This window comes from Psammomys obesus, unplaced genomic scaffold (genome assembly GCF_907164565.1).
Source record: "Psammomys obesus unplaced genomic scaffold, mPsaObe1.curated_primary_1811, whole genome shotgun sequence".
Taxonomy (NCBI): Eukaryota; Metazoa; Chordata; class Mammalia; order Rodentia; family Muridae; genus Psammomys; species Psammomys obesus.
The window spans coordinates 9866893-9883060 of NW_026596095.1; the positions used below are offsets into that span (position 1 = coordinate 9866893).

The 16168-nt window shown below is 35.5% G+C and overlaps 1 protein-coding gene across 4 annotated transcripts in view; it reads left to right on the forward strand.

Moving 5' to 3' along the window:
• The window catches only part of Arhgap29 (Rho GTPase activating protein 29), a 55681-nt gene that overhangs the window by 15957 nt on the left and 23556 nt on the right, over positions 1-16168 (forward strand). For all 4 annotated transcript variants that reach the window (XM_055628248.1, XM_055628250.1, XM_055628249.1 and 1 more), the window contains 9 exons: positions 7538-7634; positions 7965-8037; positions 9271-9319; positions 9911-10048; positions 10806-10870; positions 11295-11405; positions 11507-11587; positions 11724-11912; positions 12793-12930. In XM_055628248.1, the coding sequence (XP_055484223.1) occupies positions 7538-7634; positions 7965-8037; positions 9271-9319; positions 9911-10048; positions 10806-10870; positions 11295-11405; positions 11507-11587; positions 11724-11912; positions 12793-12930 (941 nt within the window). The remainder of the gene's footprint in view (positions 1-7537; positions 7635-7964; positions 8038-9270; positions 9320-9910; positions 10049-10805; positions 10871-11294; positions 11406-11506; positions 11588-11723; positions 11913-12792; positions 12931-16168) is intronic.

Sequence of the window (16168 nt, forward strand, 5' to 3'; positions counted from 1 at the left end):
ATTACTATCTAAGGATCATTTGCTATGTGAAGACAGTGGGGTTGGGAAATGGTCATTTGTAGTGACTCCAAATGGAGAAAAAGAATGCTCAGTTAGTGTGTGAAAATAAAATTACGATTTAATTTTATCAGGTATATGTGGAGATATATTATAGTACATATATATTATTTATGTACTAAACAGAATTGAGAATTAGGACATTAAAATTTTTCTGGGCTACAATATATAAGAAAGACTAAATGAAGGGAGGATTAGATAAATTAGGAAATTGTGAGAAATAATGGTCCAGGTAAAAATTGAAGCTGTGAGCTTGAGATAGAGTGCGGGGCATGGTAACTGCTGGGATGCCAGGGATTGTGGAGAAGTTTGAACTTGAAGATGCAGACTTGTGGTAATGAAAGGATGACACCAGCTTTGCAGGGAAAATAGAGGGCTGACGTGAAACCAGGGTCAGAGAAGATAAACTGGAGGAGTGTCTGCCAGCAGAGAGAGAAATCAAAGAGTTTCAGAGGTACAAGGTTTAAGAAGTACTCATCAGAATAAAATGCCACTGGCAAGACAACATGGCTTCCAGTAATGGCGATATAAAAAGTGGTAGCAGTGATGTGCAGAAAGTCAGAGGCAGACAAGTAAGAGGTGTTACAGGCACCCAGGTGGCCAGTAAGCTCCCATCATCCATCTTAGATGAAGGACAGACTCACCAGGAGAGGTTATCAGTCCAGAAGTGTGACAGGCCAGGTGCAGGTTTTACAACTGAGCTGTGGTTTCAAGGGTGAGGCTACAGTATAGGTCGGTCCCTGTATGAGAACTTTGGATGTGAAAAACCTGATGACAGCAGTGAATATGTTCATACTCGGAAAGGGCAAGAAGGCAGTGTGAAGGGATAAGGCAGAAAGAGGAAATAACTCTTTCAATAAAAATGTAGTTTATATGCTACCAACACACACGCACACACCTCTGAATTAAGACTTTTCCTGTTTGTGTAGTTTCTTTTTTCTGTTTGAAGCACTGGGAGGGAAAAGGTGGGAAACTGGGGTAGCTTGTTCAGTGACTTTTCTAAATGTGCTTAGTAACCAAATTTGTTTTCAAGTAGATTGTTTACAAGTTCCATTTAACTCTACTTAGATAGGGAAATTTGTGTCTATAGATAGTAAATTTTCCATGCTTGGAAATAGCGACTTAGTTCAATTGTTGTCAGTGGCTATTGTGTGCAGCCAGGATGTCCTGGGGAAGGAGTGCACCCAGCATGTGGCTGGTGTCCACATTCCAGAAACAGACCTAAAGAGAGTGCTGTCTTTTCAACTTCGAGGTAAAGCAATCTTTTGAATATAATTTCCTAATGTGCCTGTCTTATGCCTAGAATTATTGTCACTATTTTATTTCTGTGTTGGATGAAATTGAAAGAGGAAGATAGGATTGGTTTGTTGGTGGAAACCTGTTTCTATAGGATTCCAGTCAAACCAAAAAGTGTTAAAAGGGTTTGTTTGTTTTGTTTGTTTGTTTTTTGCTTTTGCCTTTGCTTTTGCTTTTGAAGCCCTCCAAAAATATTGAGAGCTCTTCAAGTTGGGGTTAAATCAGAGTTGATTTAATATAGTAATTTAGTTTTTCAAAGCCTGAGAAGGAAAGAAATAGGTAGAAACCATTTCTGAATACAGGAGTCAAACAGTCTAAATGTGTTGGTATTTTTACCTTTAAGGCAGGAACTTCCTATTTTTTTTTTTTCATTTTGGGGAGAAACATCAAGATAGGAACAGAAAGGTGTGGGATTGTCGGAGTCACCTAGAGCATTCCTATAGTCTTAGTTTTTATTTACAGTTTTAAAAACAGTAGGAACTTGAGCATTTGGATGTATTAACTGTCAAATGCAGTTTGCAAAACAAAATTTAAAAAAACCAAAAACATAATACAGCATATTCTCAGGTTGTATAATCTTGTTTGTGTTGCCACAGGTTTGAATTCACACAACATATCTAGATCTTATACATAAAACAGAATCTTTCCGTTGCTTTTTTTTTTTTAAGCTGTAAACATGGAATTTACCTTGTAATAACTTTAAAAGAAAAATCCTTAGCCTTTTCCCATTCATCTGGCAGTGATTTGTAGTTCCTGTGTCTCTTTCTATTTCCAAGCAGGAAGTTCAGTTGACAAAATATTTGCAATATGGTAAGAGAGATACAGCCTATTTTTGAAGCAGATGAAGACATCTTCAGGCGTCAGTCTGATTTATGATGTACTTAGTATTTTCACTCATTTAGATCAGTTTAATTTGTAATATAAATGAAAAGACATTCTTAAGTTTTTTTACCTATGTATTTCCCTGTATTCATAAATTGCCAAACAGAAAAAGAAAAACAAACCTTAATCACACACACAACATTGTTGAAGCTTCCTTTTTCTTTCTGTTCTGCAAACCTAATTTCTCAACATGTAGTTCATTCATACACTTCAAAATGCAGATGGCTTCAGAGGGTATTCAATAGTGAAGCTTCCTTCATCAGACCTTAGCCATTCATCCTAGTCCTGAGATAAACAGTGGCTCTACTTATTTCTTTTGAACATTTCCAGAGATACATCACACACATACACAAGCAAACACATGTACAGTTCTCCGTCTTAACCTCCTTGTATACAAGTGATAGTATTCTACTCCTTGCTCATTTGTCTGCACATAGATTGTTTCTCAGTTGTGAGTTTTTTATTTGTTTTTTCAAAACTGTATGGTAGTAATTTAACCAATTCATTCCCAATAGATGTTTACATTGTTTTCTGATGATGCTTCTATGCATAGCCATGCGAATTCCTAGTAACTTGGGTATTGAGAGAGCTTATGTTTTTTTATACTGCCAGATGTCCTTTCTCAAGCCCTGCCCTCTGGTAGAGTGAAAAAAGCTGATTTTCCCATCTCGATCGTCAGTGCTAGTTAGCAAGATTTGTTACCCAGGCTCATAGTGAAAACTGTTGTCTTGGTGGAGTTTGATCTGCATATTCTTCATTTTAAATTCAGTTGAGTGTGTTTCAGAGCCATTTGTACACATTTTTATTTGAGTTGGTCTATTACCAGATTTTTCTCCTGGTGTTTGATATTTTAAAAATATAATTAATTTATAGAATTAATACTCTATAAATTCTATTCTATTTCTAATAGAATATGAATACTCTATACATATTTCTAACATTATTTCTTTCATATAGGTTATAACTTTACTCATTCTGTGCCTTATCTTTTTATTTATTTTTGCATTTTACAATATCAGTCTTTGGGGGGCTGGAGAGATGGCTCAGAGGTTAAGAGCACAGTCTGCTCTTCCAGAGGTCCTGAGTTCAACTCCCAGCAACCACATGTGGCTCACAGACATTTATAATGAGATCTGGGGCCATCCTCTGACATGCAGGCAGAACACTGTATACATAATAAATATATCTTTAAAAAAAAGCAAACAAACATGTATTTAAAAAAAATATCAGTCTTTTTTGTGTTTGTGATTTTTAGTTTTTAGGATATCATTCCTTAATCTGAAGTTTCACCATTCTCTAGATCTTTTTTCTAGTATCATTTGTTCAGTTTAAATCTAAAGTTTAGAGAAGCAAAATGTGTTATTTTAAAGCAACCTGTAGGTCACAGTCCCTTTAGGGGTTCCGTATTAGATATCCTTCATATCAGATATTTACATTATGATTCTACATTAGTAGTAACAAAATTACTGTTATGAAATAGCAATGAAGATCATTTTATGGTTGGGCTCACCACAACATGAGAAACTGTATTAAAGGGTCACAGTGTTAAGAAGGTTGAGAACCACTGGGTTAGAGGGGGCCAGTAGGAGTAGGAATGAAAAGAAAGAAAACAGTTTAGAAGTAAAACCCTGGGCTAAGCAAGTAAAAAGTAGAAGAAACATGTGAAAGGAGCTCTTGTAAATGTTGGTCTGTAGCAGTCAGCACCTAGAGAAGTACAGAAGTGATGCATTTCTGTGGGGATCCTGAGGTTTAGAGGGGACAGCCTCTATACCTTGATGAGGTAGATGAGGTAAAATGAGGGCTAAATGAGGTAAAAATGTCTACACCTGGCTATAGAACTGAGGTAGGGCGCACATGTCTACGAATTCCAGCCACTATACCCTAGACACTTAATGTTTGTTTCTCATTGTATCCTTGATACACTACTTTGCATGTAAACAAAAGCAAATTTAGATTGTGTCAACACCAGAAGTGGTCAAGGTCAGACTTGAACCCATGTCTGGAACTCCAGAGCTTTACTTCTTTCGTGTATTATAACAAATAACGTTTAAGAGAGTAGAATGATGGAGGGACGTGGTTAATTTTGTAATAATTAGTAATTATGTCTAATATTATTTGGGATTGACAATACTGTTTGCAAGACATTGTTAAACTCTTTACAGGGATGACCTCACATATAGTCATCACAATTCTGAGATGAAAAAACCTGTCAGGTCAGCTTCCCTCAGTAGATAAAGAAGCTGCTGAAGTGAGAGGCTTGTCCACAGTTGTACATATATTGAGTGGTGGAAGAACTGCAAGTTGAGATAAGTCAAGGAGATTGAAGACCAAGGCAAAGAATGCTCAGTTTTCATTGCTGGAAAGTTGACGCTGACGGTGCTCTTTGATCACATAGTGTTCCAGCATCATTTAACTCCCACAACAGTTTGGAGTGTGTAACTATTCCTACTTAATAAATGAGGAAACTGAAGCTAGAGATGCTGATGTTTTATACAGAGTAGGAGATAGAACTGAGGCTCAGCCTAAGCAGGCTGCTTATAGAACCTGTCTTCTTACTTAGGAGTCAGCAATGAAGCTGGAGGGCCAAATGGAGTTTTATGGAAACACAGGCATTTTTATTTATTTCTGTATGGTCTGTGGCTTCCTTCAGCAGAGTGCAAACCCAAACATTTCCTGAGAATTATAAGCATTTACTACCTGGCTCTTCATAGAAAAAGTTAAAATATTGAACTGGGTAAAAGCCCAATCTTGGTGAATTCAAAATAAATCACAGTGAAAGTAAGACAGTCATTACCTGTTACAGAGATTTGGTAGAGAAAAAATGGATAGAATGGATAGTAGCTTAAGAAGAAATATGGTAAAATAAAATTTTTCCTTCACATAGCAAGGATTTTGAGCATTTTCTTAGGAAAAAATGTTAATTGAATGAGATCTAGTGAAAGGAAGGAAGGAGGAACAATGTTGGCACGGGGTTCTGAAGCAACAGAATGGCAGGACACATTATTGGAACAAAAAGGATGAAGCATACTGGAAATATAGAGCGGCTTTGAAAGGGAGGGAAAGGCATTCACTGGAACTCTCATTAGTTGACTGAAACCTTGTTCAAGTAGGAATAAAGACCAAAAATATGGTTCAAAACACTTATTTATTACTTACAGTCATTATAATAATTACTTGTGTCCCCTAATTGCGTTTAATGTCATGAAAACATATACCCTTAAGAAAGAAAAAAATAATTACAAAAATTGGGATAGTGTTGTGCTCTCTAATGAAGAATTTTAAATGGCTTTATTGAGGTCTAGTTGATAAACAGCAATCTCCTCCTACTTTAATGCTACAGTTTAATAAATGCTGCTGCATGCACATTCTTGTGAGACTGTTGCCACAGTCAGGATAATGCTTGTCCTGTTAGGATCGATCCCTCTGCCTGTGTCTTCCTCTTATTTACAGATTCTGACATTTATTTGTCCTTTTCCATTCTGTTCAGAGGACTTATAATTTCACTCTGTATTTGACTCATGGGTTTTGTAGAAGTATGCTATTTAATTTCCAAATATTCAAGAATATTTAGAAAAATCTTCTGTTACTTCTAATTCCTTGTAGTCAGAGAATATATTTTGAATAGTAATATTTACTAAGAGGTAGTATGTGTCCCATAATATGGCTGTTACTAATATCCGCTTGAAAAGAACTTGCGCTGTACACTTAGCTTCTGTGTAGAGTAGTGCAAAATGTCTGTCTTGTCAAGTTGAGTATCATTCAGAATTTTCTATCCTTCCTTATTTTATGCTTTCTGTTACCTATTGAGAGTATTTATGTCTGTCACTGAGAATGTATCCATTTCTCATTGTGGTTATGTTTTTGCTTTGTGAATTTTGTAGTTCTATGCATTTATAAATGTATGTATACAGATATAAAATTGTTAAGTCCTCCTGCTTAACTGATCCCTCAGTATTATGACACTTTTAAAATCCCTCTGGATATGTCCTTTGTTTGGGAATCTACTTTGTGTAATATTACACAGTAAACTGGGGCAATTGTAAGCTTATCGTGATTAGTTTCTTGTTTGTGAAAAATTACTGCCTTTTAGGTAGGCATAGTAGCACATACCTTTAATCCCAGCACTCGGGAGGCAGAGGCAGGCCTGCGAGTTCAAGACCAGGCTGGTCTTCAGAGCAAGTGCCAGGACAGCCACAACTACAAAGAGAAACCCTGTCTCAAAAAGGGGTGGGAGGGTGGGATTGGAAGGGGAGGAGGGAGGGACTTATGGGGGAGGAAAAAAAAGACAAAAAAAAAATTAAAGGAAATGTTAAAAAATTAAGTATCTAAGGTAACCCATAGTGAAACATGGTATGCTGTTTATAAACTTCAGTATGAAATTATTATCAGATGCTGTTTTAAAACTCAAATGGTTAAAGAAATATGTTTCAATAAAATTGTAAAATGTCTGGAAAAAAAAAGAACAACAAAAAAAGATTACTGCCTAATAATCTGTCTTAAAAATTGTGTCTTCTTCAGTTTTGTACAGGTTTCTGTCTGTTTGCCTTTGGTTGTTTCAGGCAGAAGTAGAATCTGTTTCTCCAACTTGACCAGGGCAAAAGTCTAGAGATATTCTTAAAATTATTTGCACTGGCTGGTTCTTAAGTTTTTTATTTTGTTACAAGAGACTTTTAGAAAAAATTGAGTAAGGTAGGGACTTAAGTGTCCTCACCCCATAGTCTACAGAGGCGTATTCAGATACAGTCTGGTTGTAATCTCAGGAGTTCTTGCTTCCTAGCCATATTTGCATCAACTTTTGAAAAAATAGAGACCTATAAAACTTAATTTTTGGTAATGGAGCTATATTGTGCATTTTACGATGTGCAAAATCTGTCTGTGCCTCCAGCTGTTGATAGTTTATTGAGTTTGTATACGATAGTGACTTGAATGGGCCAGCATCTTTAGTTTTTGTTTTTGTTTTTTGAAATGCCAGAAAGCTGTGAGAAAAAAATAACATGGAACATTACATAAAGAGGTCAAGTACAGGATGGTTTTGTGACTCTAAGACTGATTGATTTCACATTGAGTCGCTTCTAGATGTGTTGGATTATGTAATGTGCATAGTAATCAATTTGCAGTACCGGCTACTTCAATGCAAACTGATACTTTTGCATGATTTCCTTAATAAAGATCTTAAATGTTCTATTTCTGAACCTTTTAATGCCTTTTGAAGAGACAGTGATTAAAGGAGTAAATGATTTTTTTGTAACTCTAATGTTATATATGTTTTCCTCCACTTAATGCAACTTTTCTTTGTTTACAGCTGTGAACTTTACAGAAGTTAATGAAGAAAACAAAAATGATCTATTTCGAGAAGTATTTTCCTCCATTGAAACTTTAGCTTTTACCTTTGGAAATATGTAAGTAAAGACAATCATTGAAGTTAGTGCACCTGAATGTCGTAGTGAGAATGTATAGTATAACTCTAGGACAGATGGAAAATAAAGTATTAGGTAGTATCACATACCATCATGCTTGGCAAGACCTACCTTCTGTCTTGCTTTAATGACTGTATTTGCAAGTATCTGTAGAGCTCTTTGAATCTGTGCCTGTGGTTTGTGTGGATGAGATTCCTAGGTGTTTCTTAAAACAGTTTATTTTAGATGATAGATTGATGGTAAGAGACAGAGAAGTGTAATACCCTGTCTTTTTATTTCTATGTTGTTTTTTTTTTTAACCTTTCTGGATAGCCTCACAAACTTCCTCATGGGGGATGTAGGCAATGATTTGGTACTACGACTGCCTGTTTCTCAAGAAAATAAGGTAAGTCAGTTTTTGTGAAAGCGAAGTCTAATATTTTTAACTTACTATAACAACTATTTCCTGGTATTGAACTTACTAGTACTCTGATAGTTTTAAACTTTATAGATTACCTTATCATTTTAAGACAAAGAAAGCAAATTTATTAATTTTATATATGATAAAATGGTCAGTTTTTGGAGCAATAATTTGGTTATACTTTTCTAAGGGATAAGAAAACAGCCTTACTATTCATTAATCAATGTTATATGGTCCAAAATTTTAGTGAGGAATTTTTTGGGAGGGAGTAGATATATTGGTGTGGGTACATATCGATGTTTGAGCATATGGAGGCCAAAGACGGACATAGAAAATACAGTTCTATCCCCTTTTTATAGACAGGCAAACTAAGGTTGGGTAAGCTTAAATATGCAGTCTGATGACATATACCTGACTGAACGTTAGCCCCGGGAGTCTTTGATCCCTTCTGCCTTGAATCTGTACACTCTATATGGCCCAGCCGTGTAGATCATATTTGTCTAAGAATTTATTTAGCCACATGTCTTTATTTAGTCCCAGCACTTGAGAAGTAGTGGCAGGCAGATCTCTGAGTTCTACATCAGCCTGGTCTACATAGTGAGTTCTAAGCCAACCAGAGCTACATAGTGAGATCCTGCAAGTACAATGAGACTTTTAAACATTGTCTAAAAAGGTGTAGCCATCACTTACACGTAGTTCTTTAAATTTAAATTGATAAGTAAAGTTAAAATTTTATTTTCTAGTTGATTGACCATATTCTAAATGTTTAAGTAGCTACATGTGTCTGATATCTGCTGCATATATAAACATAATACGGCATGGCATTGCTATTATTCACAGAAAATTTTGTACTAAACTGTCCAAAAAACATGAAAAGAGCTGTAATTAAATGGTAAAGGGTGGCTGGGTGTTCTCTTCAGTTTGAACCTTACAATTTCTGAACCTTTTTAGATCTGTGGAATTTGAAGTTTAATATGGAATCATTGATTTTTTTAACTAATTATATTAAATGAGTTTGTTTACTGTTGAATCTTGGGAACTATAATTCTTGCAGTGTTATGGTATTTAAGCAGACTTCTTAGGCCTCTGAGTTTTAAATACTTGAAATTCTTGAACAGAAATTATGTCAGAGTAATAAAATCAAGAACAGAATTTTGGAAGCAGTGATTTGTTGTTTTCTACTCTAATCTTAAATTTGTTTTTTTTCCATGTGTTAAGTCTTTTGAGAACATTTCTGTGGACTCAGTGGATTTACCCAATGAAAAAGGTAGTATTCAATTTTTATTAAACATTTTACATTTTCTTCATTAAGTATTTTGATACACTTAATCTTTTTGTACGTCGTAATCTATTAAGTTTATTTTAATATAAAATGATAAAGAAAGTTTTATACTTAAAACAAAACTTGTTTGAGTAAGATGATGTGATAATATAAACTGATCATAATTGCATACAGATTGTAGCTCAGTAAACAATAGAAATATGTATTAAGATAAAAATGCAGGTGCTGGGGTTACAGCGGGTCAATGGCTAAGAGCACTCGCTAGCAGAAGACCTAGAGTACGTTCCCAGCCCACACACCCATTTCACAACCATCTGTACCTCTAGTTTCAGGGGATCATCTGACCCTTGCCTCTGGTTCTTTGGGGCCCAGACATGCATATGGTACACAGACAAGCAGGCAAAACATACATGCCCAATGTAATTTGAAGCATAAACAATGGCCTTTCAAAAACTTATCTTTTGAATTTTCAACCAGTTTTTGCTAATTAATTCCTAAGGATCCAAGCACTTCTTTTTTCAGAATTATTTTGTGCTCATACTTAACATATCCTTATTTTGATGTTTTTGTTTTCAGGAAATTTTTCCCCTTTGGAACTAGACCACTTGCTTTTAAAGAATACTGATTCAATAGAGCTGGCCTTGTCATATGCTAAAACATGGTCAAAATATACCAAGAACATAGTGTCATGGGTTGAAAAAAAGCTCAACTTGGGTGAGTTCTCTGTTAAAGCATGTGTTTAATTTTGACACAGTAGAGCTAAATTGTGATTCATTTTCCACAGACTATAGGTACTCTGATTTCTAATTAGTGGTTATTTTATTTTAATAAATAGAATTAGTTTTTTTTTTCTTTAGCTAGTCTTTTTTACACTAGATATACATACTAAATATTTTTGTAGCCTGCTAGATATGGACACACAACAAACAACACTGTCTCTGCCTTTAAAGATGCCTCACTATAATGGGTGAAAACGTTTAATCACATAGTATGGTAAGAGGGAGAAGCGCAGCAGCGGATGCATAAGCAGGAAGGACAGAAGCATGGCAGAAACAGCTAAGCAGCTAATGTTACCACAGTGTTTTACAGCCGAATAAGTGGCTTCATATCCATTATCTTACCTAACCACCTAATACTTGGAAAGCAAGGAAGAGAGAATTGTTATGCCCATTCTCCTGAGGGACACAGCACATTTGCTTATAAACATGTGGCACATTTGGAGGGAAGTGGGATTCACCAGTGCCAATGCCCAAACTACACTAGCTTAGATCTCATTCTGACAGCTGAGAGGCATGCATTTGTGTTTGGAAAGTTCCCCAGTTGATTCTGATGAGCAGTTAAAAGAATTACTTCCTTATATCACGATCTATACCAATAGGTATGATCACTTTTTAGGTGAAGAAGCTCAAATAATTTTAGAGTGTATAAATAGAAAAAAAAATGTTAATTTTGTCTTTTTTAACCGTTTCAGAATTGGAGTCCACTAGAAATATTGTAAAATTGGCAGAGGCAACTAGATCTAGCATTGGAATACAAGTGAGTATTCAGGGAACCCCTTGGGCTCAAAACGAAAGACTGCTCAGCTTTCAACTCCCAATCAGTTCATAGAAAAAAAAAATTGAACATAAGTATTGATCTTTTTATGAAAAAAAAAACTTGTAAATTTAAATAGAAATTCCCTATGAATGAAACTAAAGCATTTAAAATTTTATACAATACCTATATTAATACTAATTTTGCTAACTAGTTCAGAATTTCAATATTTTTTCTCATACAGACACTAGACATTTTAACTAGAGAAAAAAATCTAGTTGTCTTTTGGAAGAACAGGTATATATCTAGAACTCTAGCGCCATTTTTTTCTAATATGTCAACTTTAGGGATTAAGCCACAACATACTAGGCAAGTGCCTCTGCTACTGTGCTATTATAAAACTTAACCTTTCAACTTTAAATTCTAGGAGTTTATGCCACTGCAGTCTCTATTTACCAATGCTCTTCTTAATGATATACACAGCAGCCATCTTTTACAACAAACAATTGCAGCTCTACAAGCCAACAAATTTGTGCAGGTAAAAATTAATGCATACAGCATATGCTTGTTGTTTGTTTTTAAATACCATATACATTTATAAAACAACTTACTTTTTATACTTTTTAATATTCTTAATAGCCTCTACTTGGGAGAAAGAATGAAATGGAGAAACAAAGGAAAGAAATAAAAGAACTTTGGAAGCAGCAGCAGAATAAATTGGTTAGTATTGTACTGGAATTTCACATGCCTATTTGTAAACATCTAAAATCACCTGCAGTATATAAACCACCTGTCTTAGTCTGAATTCCTTAAAACATGTTGTCTTATAGTCTGTTTACTACTCTTTTCTGGATAGCTTGAAACAGAGACAGCTCTCAAAAAGGCAAAGTTGTTATGCATACAAAGACAAGACGAATACGAAAAGGCAAAATCTTCTATGTTTCGTGCAGAAGAAGAGCAGCTAAGTTCAAGTGTTGGATTAGCAAAAAATCTCAACAAACAACTAGAAAAAAAGCGAAGACTGGAAGAAGAGGCTCTTCAAAAAGTAATATTTTTGTTATATAAAACTTGAATTAGTAATACTCTGCTAAAGATTTGGCTTTTAAACCTTACCAGGAGTCATGATCACCAGAAAAACATATTCAGGTTTCTGGGCCTTGCCCACAGAGTTGGTCAAGAGTTAGTCAAGAGTGGGACCCAGGCAAGCGTCACTTCTAACAAGTCCCCAGGTGACCGTGATGCTGCGGGTAGAAATGCACATTCGGGAACTACTCTGCTGGCACACTTAGGAGTTTGCGCAAGAAGACTCTTAGGCTAATAGTTTCTTACTTTTGACTTTTCAGACAAGTCTCTGTGTTACTCACCTGCTGAACCAGAATAAGCCGAGGCTTTGTGTCAGTCATGAAGTGAAAGTATAATTGACAAATTCTGTAAAATAAATGGCAAATATAAATAGAAATGCCATTTTAAATAGAAACGGAGACCATTTTGTATGCAAACAATATAGTAATTGCAAATCACCCCAGCAGTTAAAACTAAGTATTCTTAAATTGCTAACCAAAATACTATTTATCTTTAAATTATTTTATTTAAAATGTATTTCATGCCAGGCCTAGTGGTGCATGCCTGTAATCCTAGCACTCAGGGAGACAGAGGCAGGTGGATCTCTGTGAGTTTGAGACCAGCCTGGTCTACAAAGTGAGTCCATGACAGCCAAGGCTACATAGAGAAATCCTGTCTTGAAAAACCAAAATAAAATAAAATGTATTTCATGGTATTATATTTAAAATAAAAAGTTTAGAATTTTCATAAAGAATTTCCAGTTTTTAAGATACAGCTTTAATTGCAGTAAGTTAAATTAAATAAATTTAGTTAAATTAAATATAAATTTAGTGATTACTGTTGTTTCGGTGATGGTCCTGAAGGTGGAAGAAGCAAACGAGCACTATAAAGTCTGTGTAACAAATGTTGAAGAAAGACGGAATGATCTAGAAAATACCAAGAGAGAAATGTTAACGCAGCTTCGGGCACTTGTGTTCCAGTGTGACCTTACACTTAAAGCTGTAAGTTGTTTTTTCATCATTTGAAGACAAAAGGAGAAAAGTCTTGGGATATGATGAGTTTTGCTCTCATCTTGCTGAGGGTTTTAAATTCTGAGACTTGTAGAATATATGGCTCTAAATTTCAAATAGTAATCTGTAATTTGTTACCTTTTTTCTCTTTTTCTTTCTTCCCTCCCTTCTTCCCATTTTTCTTTGCTTTCCCTTCCTTCCTCTCTTTCTCTCTACCTGTGTCCCTCTAGCCCTCTTTTCCTTTCTCCTTCTCTCTCCCTTTCTCCATCTTTCTCTCTATCTGCTGTGAAGCCTGTGCTGCCTTTCAGCTCGTGAGCCTTCTGTCTTAGCCCCTGAGTGCTGGGTTACATGTATGCACCACCGTGCCTTGCTGTGTTTTTGTTGGCTTCTTTTGCTCTTTCTCTTCACTGTTTCCCCTAAGTTGATGATTTTTTTGGCTAAAATTTAAATGTGAGCATTTCTAGTTGCCTTTAACCGACTACCTTTCTTGCCTTAGTGGGTAAAACTGATTTGAATCCTGAAAAATCTGTCATTGCTGTGAGATAATTTATAGATTTTAAGTAAACAAGATGGTAAAACTGAACCGAAAATTTAAAAGAAGAAAAGCATCCTGTGCCACATTTTCACCTATGTCTTTAAAGTTTTTTATAGAGTTTATATTCAACAAGCCCTTTTGCCATGTAGTTGACAATTTTAAATATGTGTATATATTTATATTATATATATAATTTGCCTGTTAACTTTCACCACAATTACAAACCAAAAAAATTTCATCAATGTTGCTTGTCTGTTGTCAGTCGCTATACCTAATCCCTACCAATACCGATGTGTCCGCCATCTTGTTTACTATCTGTAAAAAAAACATTAAAATAAGCTTTTTGTTTCTAAATTTTTCCAGCTTTTCCAGGGTATATCATAAATGACTCACAGCATATAACCTTTTGAGACAGGCTGCTTTTAACAGCAGCATGAATCTTTGAGATTCATAAGTGTGTGCATGTACCAATAGTTCCATTCTCTGCCTTGGTGTAACAGTCATGCCCTGTTAATGGTCAGCTCACTGTGTTCGTTTATCCATTCACCGGGTGGACATTTGTATTTTTTATAGTTTGGGGTCATCATGAATAAAGCTCCAAGAATATTTGTTGACAGATTTTCATTGAAAATTGATTTCATATTTTAGAGGAATGCATGGGAGTGTGCATGTCACGGCCAGATGCATCATTAACTCCACAGGAAACGACAACACGTTTCTCCGCAGTTGCTCTGATCAGTGTGAGAGTTCTAAATCTGTGTCCTTGACCCTGTGGCATGTTTAGCTTCTCGTATGTGTGTGATCAAGGTCTACATGTGGTTTTTATTTGTGTTTCCAGAAGAGAAGGTGGGGGGTGATATAATTACATTTTGGAAATTTTAAAATAACGTTAAAAATAGTTTCAAGAGCTTATTTACAATTTGGCTATTTTAAATTTTTCATTATGATTTTTTTGTTTTGTTTTCTTATGATTGAGTTTGCTTGTATTTCTCTCATTTCAAAGCTTTTCTCCTATACTTTTAGCAATATCTTGTAAGGGAAAGTTTTTTTTTTTATTTTCGTTAAGTCTATCTTATTCTTGTTTGGGTCATACTTTTGATGTTATGTCTAAGAGTGCTTCACTTAACCCAAGGTCATAGTTTCTCCCTTTGTTTTGTACTAAAAATTGTATAGTTCTACACTTATTTATATAGTTCCTGTTGAGTTCATTTTGGTGGAAGGTATGAACTAAAGCTGGAGTGTTTTTTGCATATAGATGCCATACTAAAATCATGCCACAAGGATTTTAATAAGTACCATCACAAAAAAGGCAGTGCCAGAGAATTTATTACTTGTGTTTCCCAATAGAAGAGGAAACATAAAGGAAATGATAGCTTTGTCAGGAAGAAAGCAGAAGTGATTGGATTAACTAAGTTTAAGAACATTTTTTGGAAATTAGGTGTAGCAGTGCACACCTGTAATCCTAGCAGGCTTTGGCAGGAGGATCAAAATTCAAGGTCATCCTTGGCAATATGGCAAGTTTGAGGCCAGGCCTGGGCTACTTGTGACTCTGTCTCAAACAAAATGTAGCAACAACAACAAAAAAGAATTTTAGTTGGGGCCTCCTCAAGAAAAAGCCAAAGTGATCAAGTCTACAAGCAGGATTGGCTTCTTTGCACAGTTCGGTAAGCTTTGGGAATGAGAAGATGTCTTTCAGCCTTATTCTTTGTTCACTTAGGGCAGAGGAAATTGGCTTGGTGTAGGAAATGCATTGGTCACGGCTGTAAATTTGGGACTTACTAGCTGTGTGTACAAAGATGTGATGCTCTCCACACTCTTATCAAGTGCAATTTCTCCCTGACTGGCTTTTTAAAACTACCATTAGAAGAGGAAAGGAAGAAACATAGGTCAATACAGATGTCCACCCGTCCAACGCAGCGGATTGACACACTGTGCTATTTCCATTAAAGTACCTTTGCATCTTTTTCAAACCAGTTGACCATATTTGTACATACCTACTTCTTAATTCTCTCTCTTGATTCTGTTGCTTTATACTGAAAATTAGATGTGAGCACAATTTTATTCTTTTGAAGAATTATATTTGAGAGGCTGGAGATATGGCCCAGTGGTTGAGAGTGCTGGCTGCTCTTCCAGAGGACCTGGGTTCAGTTCCAAGCACCCCCATGGCAGCTCCCAGCTCCAGTCTACAGCTTCAGGCAAGGAAGCATTGCCTCTTCTGGCCTCTGTAGGCGCCAGGCGTATGTGTGGCGCACAGACACACATGCCGACAAAACACTCATACATATAAATAAAACATAACTTTTAAATGGTTTTAAAGTAATTACACTTGAAGTTCTTTAATGTTCATAAAATTACTAGACCTAGCCCATCTGTGTAAAAAGAATTTTGTAAGCATTTTCAGTGGAATGGATGTATTAAGTCTTAGACCAGATTGTGAAGAATTAACTACATGTCTGTACATCTTTTCATTTTACTTGTCTTTGATTTTTATATTTTTGGTTGTGAGCCTAGCCTTTAATGGCTGAGCCATCTCTTCAGCCCAAGTCTTTGATTTTTAAAACCAGAATTTTGTTTTCAATGTAAGAATCTTTGACAGGTTTTATTTATATCTATATGTTTATTTGGAGTTGCTGTAAGTAATCTGTATACATACACAATTTATTTATCATTCCATTTAATTTCCAATTCCAATTG